This window comes from Arvicanthis niloticus, chromosome 21 (genome assembly GCF_011762505.2).
Source record: "Arvicanthis niloticus isolate mArvNil1 chromosome 21, mArvNil1.pat.X, whole genome shotgun sequence".
Classification (NCBI taxonomy): domain Eukaryota; kingdom Metazoa; phylum Chordata; class Mammalia; order Rodentia; family Muridae; genus Arvicanthis; species Arvicanthis niloticus.
Genome location: NC_047678.1, coordinates 22867566 through 22878319, shown reverse-complemented (window position 1 = coordinate 22878319; position 10754 = coordinate 22867566). Strand labels below are relative to the sequence as shown.

The 10754-nt window shown below is 46.6% G+C and overlaps 2 protein-coding genes across 21 annotated transcripts in view; one reads left to right on the top strand and one right to left on the bottom strand.

Annotated features, from left to right (window-relative positions):
• Window positions 1-543: 543 nt before the first annotated feature.
• Window positions 544-8281, bottom strand: Anapc13 (anaphase promoting complex subunit 13). The gene is made up of 3 exons (XM_034484190.2): window positions 8138-8281; window positions 5003-5128; window positions 544-774 (listed from the first exon to the last, which is right to left on the bottom strand). Exons 2-3 carry the CDS (start codon window positions 5099-5101, stop codon window positions 649-651), a joined length of 225 nt encoding a protein of 74 aa, XP_034340081.1. The 5' UTR covers window positions 5102-5128; window positions 8138-8281; the 3' UTR covers window positions 544-648.
• The window catches only part of Cep63 (centrosomal protein 63), a 40451-nt gene continuing 37776 nt past the window's right edge, over window positions 8080-10754 (top strand). For 12 of the 20 annotated variants that reach the window (XR_004604447.2, XM_076917474.1, XM_076917466.1 and 9 more), the window contains exons 1-2: window positions 8394-8584; window positions 10631-10668. Coding sequence is in view for 17 of the 20 variants with exons in the window: in XM_076917474.1 (XP_076773589.1) it covers window positions 8504-8584; window positions 10631-10668 (119 nt within the window). In the remaining 3 variants the exon portion in view is untranslated. Of the gene's footprint in view, window positions 8222-8393; window positions 8585-10630; window positions 10669-10754 lie in introns of those variants that run through there. The other 8 variants (XM_034484183.2, XM_076917465.1, XM_076917479.1 and 5 more) reach the window with 3 other exon arrangements.

Sequence of the window (10754 nt, the reverse complement as noted above, 5' to 3'; positions counted from 1 at the left end):
GCACACGCTACCATGCCACGAAGCCCATTTTTTTTTTTTTTTTAAACTGGAGTTGGGATCAAAGTTAGGTCCTGACTAAGCCATCTCCTAATTCTTCAGAGATAACTTTGTAATCTGTCCATTTATGCAATGTCTAAAAATAGCCTGGGAATCTTAAGAATGGTAGTTATCAGTGAGTGGGGTATCTGCTTGGGGCACGTGCACCTACAGGCTAACTTCACTCAGAACACTTCTCAGGAATGGGACTACAAGTCTGGTTCTCTTCATGTCTGGTTTCTTCTGTCTTTCCGGCTTGTATTTTCAATTACCTGTGCCAAAGGACATATGTAAGTAGTTGGGAAGTATTAAACTCTGACAGAAGCAAAACTGGAGCCAAAGGCCAATGTTTGGTTGACCGTGTTCAAACACAAGTGCATGAATGACTGACTGTAGGCTTCAAGAGGCACACTGAGCAGTCTGCATTCTTCAGAAGTCTCAGTTTCTCATTCAGAATAATTTCATGCTGGGCTTTGTTGGTAAAACAAACAAACAAACAAGCAGGCATATGTTTTTGAGTGTTGATTTATTAGTAATGATCTGAATTTGGAGACAGGAAACATTTTTATCCACATATTTTTGAAAACTCCATCCATGGGAAGGAGCCCAGCATCAGTTTCCAGCGGGTGGGACGTTCTCGTGGAGGCCCTGTAAGGCCAGGTCTGTCCACTTCATCTCCTGTTCTTTCACAGACTCTGTGGTGCCACCGTTGTCTTGCTCAGGCTCAGGAAGCTCACTCTGGAAGAAAAGCATGGCCATAACAACCATCAGGAAGTATCCTTTCTATATACTTTTGAGATGGGTCTCAAGTAGCCTAGGCTGGCTCCAAACTCACTGTCATCTTGGACTGTGTTTCTGCACTGCTGGGTACTGAGCTCAGGGCCCTGTGCGAGCTACATGGGCATTCTATCACTGAGCCATAGTCTCAGCTCCTGACCCCAAGGTCTCTCCTATCTTCCTTTGCCTCCTAGGATCTGGGATTATAGGTGTGGACCTGGTCTTGCAGTTATTTCTGAAAATACAAGGGCATTAAGAGTTAAAGCCTGTGAGGGTCTAAGAACAGCCAGCATAGCTGATATGCATGTTCTAAAGAAAGAGTCAAAACAAACAGATGTATAGAAACTACCAGAGGTTCTGTTCAGTGTGGCTTGCTTCCCCTTTCAGCATGCAATGCTGTGTCCTGTGACTCTGGTTTTCTTACAAAAGGCAGTGGGGCAGGAGGACTAAGGGGGGAGTCTGGAGCCCTCAGACAGCCATTCATGTGCTGGCTTATTTGGGTGGTGAGGTACTCTTGGGGCCTTTGTTTACACTCTGGAAAATGGGGAAAAAATAAGCTTTTTTTCATGTCTCTGCCTTGGAGGAAAGAGAGAAAGAGGCCATTTAGATCCTGTGCACACCGTGCAGGGTGCTCAGTACTCCAGGGCACACACTGCTAAGTTAGTGGCTGAGAACACTGACAAGAGCCAATGCTGAGCCTCTTGAAAATGCTTTAAGAGACAACCTGATTTGCTGATATGTTTTCAAATACAGAAACTGGCATCAAGAGAAAAATGCTGCACCCAAAACACTTTAGTAACAATATGGGCTGGATAAGGGACACTAACGATGTAGCAGATGAGAGCTCCCCCTAGTGGGAAAACACAGTAAAGACCAGCGCATACTCCAAGAACCATTTTCTTACAGAGATAAGCCATGGGGCCACACTAGACCCATGCTTGGCTACAGAGTTCACTGATACCATGTATTTCTGTGCAATTCCCTGAACTTACACTTTGTGTTAGCAAACTGCTACTTAATATTCAAAGTTAGGATTTCCCACTTATATTTATACTATATGGAGGTATTTTTCTTTTTAAAACTATGTTCAACATATAGGACATGATATTTAGTTACAATATGTGCAAATGTATTTGAATCAGGTCCAGTAAAATGATTCCGTGGGTAAAAGCACTTGCTGACAAGGCCGAGTTCCACATGTGTGTCATGGCACACAGGTACACACATACAAGAAAAATGCAAATGTGTTTGTGTCACATGCATCTGTTTTTAGAAATGTAAAATGAGATTCAATATTCTGTAAACAGATCCAGAGAATTGTCATTCTCTAATCCATTTAGAACTCTGACCTACAGGTCACAAAAAATTAACAGGCCTTTGATTCAGAACTACTTAATTTCATGCTCTCAAAGGGCGTGCTAGGCTTCCTAAAATAATGTATGCTTTGCTTGGCAACTATTAATTCTTGCGATGAATACTACCATGTAAAACTAGACAAAACATACCCACCTAACACAAAGTACCATAAGCACAACATCCATGGGGGCAACTTCACCAACAGCTGCAGTTGTCTGCAGCTGCTCCTGCCAAGCTCAGAGTTTAATCCCTGACTGTGCATTTGGATTGGCCACAGACTTGCTCTTCTCAGCAGAATGCAGCTGTGGGGAAGTTCCAGGCCTGAGCCCTAAGGCTCTGCACTTCCCTGTTGCTGATGAACCTGAGGCTGAGGTTCAACCAGAACCTGGGTGCTAAGTCCTAGCCATCCTACTTCCTGGAGACACCCTGTTAACTGCCAGGCGTGTGACCTCCTGGACCACTCAGCTCCCGCTAGACTGATGGCTGACAGTGCAGCACCAGCAAGCCCAGGATTAGTCGGCTGAACTTGTACGGACCAGAACTCCCCACTGAGTTATGAACCCATGACCAAACAGTTGTTACTGTAAGCCATTAAGTTTCAGGACAATTTGGTTATGCAGCAAAAGTTAACCGATAGCCACATTCCTTTAGAATCACAAAACTGTCTGGATGGGCCATAGGACCAGGCTACCATGCCACCAGGAAGTCAGCAGAGAGACTTCTCTCTTCATTCATCCCACACAAGTCCTCCTTAAATCTTGTACAGAGTTCAGCAAGTCACCACACTTTTCTTGGCGCTGTTCTGGCTTTCTTCCTTGCCTAGATCACTGCACTGCAGTGATGTCCCCTGGCCCTTTCTTCTCTCAGGCTGTCTCTGTCAATGCTACAAACCCCACATTCTGAAAGACAAACGTGAGCATGGCAGCTTCACCCCATAGACCTTTCATCCCTAGATCCCCAGAGAAGGAGGCACAAACACCTTCTCACATCTATGCCCAACGTTCTGCCTCCTAACTACAAAGGTAATTGCTGCCCACTGCTTCACCATCTCCTAACGTGTTTCAAAACCCCGGGCCTGTTACCCTCTCTTCTCTGCTGCAGTGCCCTGACTAGCACCATTACAGTTCTGGTTCTTTCTCAGGGATTACATCTTCCCTGCATTTCTAGTGCATGCCAGGCCTCCAGCCATTCTCCACTGGTTATTCTTTCCTCCTGCTTGGTAGTGTAATTAGTTAGTGGCCTGCCTCTCCTGATCCCTGGCTCCAAACAGGAACTTTATCTTATGCTCATATAACCTTAGGGCACACAGTAGACTCTGGAGAAGTGATTGTTGGCTGGCGGGCTGGTGGGCGGGCTGGGTGGACAGATGAAAGCTTACAGACTTTGAGCTTTGCAGACTGAGGCATGAAATCCGACTTACTAGTCACTAGACTTGAGGTAAATGCACCTCTCTGATCCTACTCTTTTTCTGCCAAACAGAGACACCATTACCTCCCCTGTATGGCTGTCTTAAGGATTAGAGATAATGCAAGCCTTAATTGCAGCCTCTGGCTTAAAACTGGTAATAAATAGTAGCTATAATTCCTTTTATTTTATTATCCTGAACTTGAACTAAGCTGAGACTTGAATATCCACCGAACACATTCCTACCTCTTACTCTTGAAAGAGGGTGTAGGTAGCAGAGTATTTTCTTTGTAAAACAGCAGTGGCAGGCAGTGCTCCTGGAAGTCACGCTGTCTTAGCTGCTCTTCCAGAGCACGTGTCACACTGTACAGAGAAAGTCCCCAGACTCTGTTTTCCTCGTCCTTTGTTAGGCCTTGGTAATATCAATAAGAGTTTTTAAAAATCTACATAAGCAAAAGTAGGGGGTTACTTATTACAGAAGGTTCAACAATCGCCTTTTAAGGGAGTTTCTCAGAGATCGGCAAAGAAAAGGTTTACTAAGAGCTTGTATGTCTAAAGGCCAAAGAAGAAAGGCAAGGTAGCCTCTAAGCAGCTAGCCTGCGTGCATGCCAGTGTTTCAGAAGTGCCAGCAGAGGGGCCGAGAGATGGCTCAGTGGTTAAGGGGTCTACTGCTTTTGCAGAAGACACTGTTTGGTTTTCAGCATTCACAGTGTGGGTAGTTCACAACTGCCTTTAACTCCAGCTCCAAGGGATCTGACACCCACTTCTGTTCTCTGGGGGTACCTGTACTTACATGCTCCTCCACTGTACCCTAGACACTCACACATACACAAATGGAAATAAATCTTAAGGGCTGAAGGGATGGCTCAGTGGTAAGATCACCGACTGCTCTTCCAGAGGATCCAAGCTTTGTTCCCAGCACCTATGTGGGGTGACCTCTAACCTGTTAAGTCCAGCTTCATGGAATTTGATGCCTTCTTCTGTCCCTCTCCCTACCTGCACATGGGTGGCAGACATTCTCATACACACACACATACACACACACAAATAAAAACAAATCTTAAAACAAACAAACAAACAAACAAACAAACAAACAAAACAAAGGCTGACAAGCCAGCATGCTCCTTGCTCCTGGGTGTAATGCATGAAACTCACGCTTGGCTTCCCTCTGGCTTTGGCCTACCTCTTGGCTTTTGTGGCTCCAAAAATCTGGGCTCCAGCCCTGGTATGACCTCTAATGAAGCTGCTTACACCAGCCAGCTTTCTGAGCCATGAAAAGATGAACTAGCCACTTTTCAGAGACTTCTAGATTTAGAGGAAGCCACGGCTCGGATTTCTGGGCCCTAGCATTTTACTTCCCACCAACCTCCACTAAGTCTCACCACATTTTGTCTCTGACCCACTGTCCTGAGCCCGAATCACAACTTACCAGCGGAATCGCAACATCCTCGTATGGCAGTTTGTCTTCCCGCCAAGCGTCATCAATCAGGTCCAAGATCCTTCCATCTCTCTGTACCTCACTGTCCATTCTCCTGCGGCTTCGATCTTGTCAGGTCTGTAAGCCAAAGAGGTCATTTTTTTTCCCTTCCAACACAATGAAGGTACAGTAGAATCCAGTACCAGGATCGCCCATACTTTTAGCTTGAATCTGGTTTTGTCGCTGTGTTTAACATCACCCCAGGAAAGGCCCATCTTGTATGTGTCAGATGACAACATAAAGGCCACAGTTCTCTCCTCACCTCAGCTGACAGATGCTTGATAATGTATATGGGATAGACAGTCTAGTCAACAGACCAGGCTGCCAGTGCAACTAGAGAGCAACCCATGTCTTCTGAATAAGGTCCTGGAAGGCACCGCATGTAAATGTAGCTTATCTTTACAATCTCACACAATCACCCTTCTCTGTGATGTCTTTGATGAGTCTCTGACTTGACTCAGACTGACTTGGTCCGAGTGTCATCTCCTGCTCCTTAAGCCCTCCCCCATTATTTGGCACAGGTCTCCACCTGTCTTGGCTCAAACACTGGCATTTTTAAGGCCCAGGAGCTAAGGGAACATTCTGGGTGACACCGAGCTGGGATGTGTAAAGTGGCCAACCATAGGCCAGCTGCTAATCCTTAGGGCAGGAACAATGTGGGCAGTTGGGTTTACCCAGGAAACCACTTCCTTTCTTCAACAGCATCCAGAACTCAACAGTAGTAAATCCAAGGTCAACTTGGCAGCTCCAGGTTCTTTGTCCCTCTGGGCTTCCTCCTTTTTGTTTGTTTTTTTGGAGAGTCTCAAACTCTCTGTAGCCAAAAGCAGCCTAAAGCTCCTAGTCCCCCTGCCTCCTCCAATGGGATTACAGGCTCGTGGCACCTTCTCTGCTCTGTGAGATACTGGGAATAGATCCAGGGCTTTGTGTGTACTAGTTAGGCACACTGCCCACTGACCTGCAGCCCCAGCGGAGGGGAGCCCTGCAGGAGTTCAGGGAGGGAAGCAGACTTCGAGGAGGTGAGAATGAAAGTGGCTTAGATTTGGGAGTCTGATGCCAGGCGGTTTATTCCTAACAAAGTTAAACACAATATGACTTGGAAAAAAAAGTTTCCTGGTGTAATAACAATTTCCAGTGTACAAGGAGGTGTAATTCCACTGAAACTCGACTTAGGGTACATGTCATTTCTTCCAAGAAGATGAGTTCTAGAGATAGGCTAACCTGTACTAGCCTAGTTATTAAGCAGCACTTTTGGGTTTCTGGCTTCCAAGTTTGTTCCTTATCACAAACACAAAGTGGCAGCCCAAGCAAAGGTCTTGTAAGGAGAAGCACCAATAGCTCTCTCAGAGACTGTTCTGTTTCTGAGAGAAGGGAGACTCAGGCAAGAAACAAACTTTGCCATACGGCTATGTGCTCGTCTCAAACAGGATAAAGGCAAGCTAGCACTATCTACCTAGTCTGCAGGAAGGAAGGGGCTTTTACTTTAAAAAATTGAACAAGATGGGGCCCAGGGGGAGGTTCAGTAGAGTGAAGTGCTTACTGTGCAAGCAAAAAGACCTGAATTCAGATTGCTGGCACCCACATAACAAGCCTGGCACCATGTCACACACATGTGTTCTCTGGGAGGCTACCAGGCCAGGCAGTCTAGTTAAATCAGAATGCTCCAGGTTTAGTTTAAGATTCAAATTAATAAAGGAAGACACTGATGTTGACCTCTGACCTCTACACTCATCCACAACTCCACCTGTAGGCAGAAACCACCACTACACCTTTTGTGTGTGCTCACACAAACACCCACACACTGAAGCTAAAAGTGGTCAGCTCTTTCTGCCATGTGAAAACCAGGTGATGGCTTGGCAGTTTTCCTCAGACTTAACCAGACCCTAGCTAGTGGATAATGCAAAGCTATCTGAAGTGCCTCCTGTAGCCACCCCTCTAGGCCTTGACAAGACTCCCCCTCCCCCCCTTTCCTGTCAGCCTTTTGTTTTTGTAGCCGTGCCTTGGGCTACATTTCACACTTTCCTGTGCTGATTTTCCCAGGCCTATACGGGTTACACCTTGTTCTAAAGTGTTCTGACTTCCCTCCAGCTTTTAAGCAGGCTTTCTGTCCTTGAATGCTTTGCTGCTTGCCTTAAATGATCTATGAAACAAGAGAGGTCAGCTTCGAGACTGACTGGCAGGGGACAACTGTCCGGTGGCAATGCAAGGATACCCAGTCTTTCCACATGCTGGCCTCAATATTTTGTAACATGACCCTCTTTTACATGCTACAAACTGGTACGATTTTCACCCACCCCCTGTACTTCATCAGCTATGCTTGGCTGTCCTTCCAAACATAACACGAATGACAGGTCTTTAGGGTCTACATCTATTTCCTGGGTCAGGCTCTTGGGTGCTCCCCCTTTACATGAACAGAAAAGCAAGCACAGGCAATGCCCCAAACCCTTAACAGAGCATAGCTTCTCAAGGTTTCTTTCATTTTTTTTTTTTTTTTACAAACGGTACTCTTATTTTTCTATGCCGCACCCTCCAGATACCAGATAATATAAAACTCTCAGCTCTCAGATTGTCTCCTTTAGACCCCAGGCTGAGTGCAGTTCCAAGAGTCCTTTCCTTCACCAGTCAGTACCCTAGACTTCTGGGCACAATACGTGACAACAGAAGGACAGCTTGTCATATGGTCCAGACAATTCTTTCTAGATATTAGATGCGTACACCTTATGAGACAAACGCACGTTTAATGCGTTTTTTACAATCACAGCTTTCCAAACGTATTTCTAAGCTACAAACACGGCGCCTATACTAAAATTGGCCCTCGCAGGCCACCATCCTGGGTCACTACACGCAGAGGCACCCGCTGCCGCAGCTTCCGGTTCGAGGGGCGGAGATACTACACGCGGAAGTGCCAGGGGGAGGTCGAGCGTCGCTATGGGGGCTCCGTTCCACTCTGCACAGCGTGCAGTAAAGAAGTGGCTCTGAAGGTCGGTTGAGAGTACCGGCCTGCGCCTCTGGAAGCGGTGGACACCCAAGTCGAGAGCGAACGTTTGGCCACCCTCGGAAACCCGGGCCGCGGGCGCGAAAAACCCTTACCCACAGTGCGCGCGTCGGCTTCCTCCCGGCCCCGCCCTTCCTCCGGGTCACGTGACTCGCGGCGCTCTCATACCCCGTATGTGGGTGAGTCTATTCGCTGCTGTAGGGGGCGGGACGAACGTCGATTTGTTGTTACGTGCGCGCGTCCCTGGCCCGAGGAACGGCGGGGAGGCCCGGGGGCGCGCTCTGCCGGGGGGCGCGCTCTGCCGGGGGCGCGCTCCGTAACCGACTGCGTGCCTCAAAGACGGGCGAGCTGCGGCCTGTTGTGGTGCGGTCGCGGCCCTGGCCACCGTGGTGCCGCTAGCCTCCAGGCCGCATGGCCCGCGGCCGCAGCTCGTTTCGGCCCGCCTACCGCGGGGCCGTCCAATGCCCGCCTGCCGCTGCCCGGTCGTCGGGTCCCTGGGTCCCGCCGCCTCCTCCCTATGGGGCTCTGGGCTGTCCGGCCAGGTGCCTACGGGAGGGCGGGCTGCGGGTTGCTTGGCTCCCGGGAAGGGACCGGGCTGCTGCCGCCCGTGTAGGGCCAGGCCTTAGCGTTTTCCACTCAGCGGGAAGCCCGCAGGGTTCCCTGGTAATGTTAGTATGAGAGGTGCGGAATCGTGGCAGGAACCCCTAATGTAGGGGAATTGCAGATGGCTTCACGCTTTCAAGTCAAGCATAGGAATCAAGATTGGTAGAGTGAAAGTTTTGAAAAGACAGTTCTATAACGCCTTAATGTGGAGACACTTGTCAGTGAATAGATTGCAAATAGGGCTTTTGTCCTCTACAGAATCGTGGAGTTACTGCATTCTGATGTCAGATACGAGTTTTCATTTATAGACTGTACACTTAGTGCCAAAAGCGCTCCCCTTCCCAACTAGCGCCGACTCTCCTTTGTCTCTGGTCTGGAACTTACAATGTAGACCAGGCTGGCCTCAAACTCAGAGATGGGCCTACCTATGCCTCCTAGTTAAGGACCTGCACCACCTCACCTGGCTTCCTGAGCTCTCTGACTTGAGGCCAATTTAGAGTTTTAAAATTTATTACTTTATTAAAGCAGGGTAGGTGCTCTTTGTACAATTCCTCCAATATTTGTATTTATTTATATTTTGTATGTAAGTCAGAGATCAATGGCTATAATTATCTTTAGCTATTTATTTACACTTATTCTTAAAGGCTGTAGCTTAATGATACGATGAAACGAATTCTCTTATTTGGAATGCAGCACCATTTTTAGGTTTTTGTCCCGCGCTCTTTGTTTTGTACTATATCCTCCTCAGTGATCAGTGTAACAAAGGAGGCTGTGAAACTAAAGGGGGTTAGAGATTTATAAACACAGGCATATTCCCTTTAAAATGTGTATATGCTGAAGTTTCAAAAACAGTGTAGATATTGTTAATTATGCTGATTCTGCTTCCACCCTTGGAGAGGTAGGGACTGTTACTTAGGTCTTCCTGTACTGTGTAGTGGCTGATGGTGACAGCATTAGTCCACACTGCCATAGCTGACATAGCTAAGGTGCTCCCTACCTCCACCCTGTCATAGCTAAGGTGCTCCCCATGCCAAAGGCTAGATTTGCTTTTCTAAGTTTTAAAAAAATCAGTACTATTTTTGCACCAGTATAAATTTATAAAAAAAATACACAATGACAATGTCCAGTGGGTTCAGGTTTTTTCAGCTACTCCATATGTGCATGAAATACCTTGCTTGGACCAAAATCCTACAGAGAACTGTCTGCTGCATTGGGTTGCTAGGCCTGTAAAGCCTTCTAATGGATAGCAGTTTCTTACCTCCCTTTCCTTTATCATTCAGATTTAGCTGGTTTTATGTATTTTTTAATATATACCTCTACCTCTTCTCTGACCTCTCTTCCACTGGCTAAATCTTGAATTACACTGTCCAGTGTAGTAGTCATCAGCCAGCCCTGATATTTTAAATGAAATAAAGGTTTGGTTCCCCAATTGCATTAGCCACATTTGAAATACCCAGCACTCACTGGTTGCCTACTGGCTACTGTTTGATTAATACAGATGAATGTTTCCATAATTACAGAAAGTTCTGTTGAAATACAATGATCTTTTGAAATATAGCATTAGATTCAACCTTGACTTTTGATGGGAGGTACAAGAAAACTATCATAGTTATAGGTTTTATATTATAAAAATTATCCGTTGCATTCATTATCAGGAAGACTTGTAATATCTGAGTCATCCCATTTGGGATGTTAAAATTAATCTGTGTTTGTAACGGTTCCTATGCTGTCTGCTCAGTTGACCCACCATGAAATTGCCCAAGAGCCTTTTGGTCAATAGGGAGATCGTCCATGGCTAATAGTGCCTGGTCTATTACTGCAGCACAGCCACGGAGTGATGCTTTCTAGTGATGCCATGTGCCCAGTGCTGCTTAGCTCTGCCACTCTCATGATGAACTTGCCTTCCACAGCTATCTGACTGTCCTGAAGTACAGTTTGTATAGGAATGGCAAGAAAAATGCTTAACTCCGTTCCTTTTTTTTCAGACTACAGCAATGAATTGGTGGCCTAGCAACCTCCAAAGGTAACCCAAGGGCTCTACCTTAAAACAGATAAACTTGAATGTGTTTAAATCTGTGACTTAGCAACTTCCAAAAGTAATTCAAGGGC

Coding starts and splice junctions, on each gene's coding strand:
- Anapc13 (XM_034484190.2), bottom strand. CDS start 5,101: ATGGACAGTGAGGTACAGAGAGATGGAAGGATCTTGGACCTGATTGAT. Junction 775..5,002: donor AGGATGTTGCGATTCCGCTG/GTAAGTTGTGAT, acceptor CTTTTCTTCCAG/AGTGAGCTTCCTGAGCCTGA.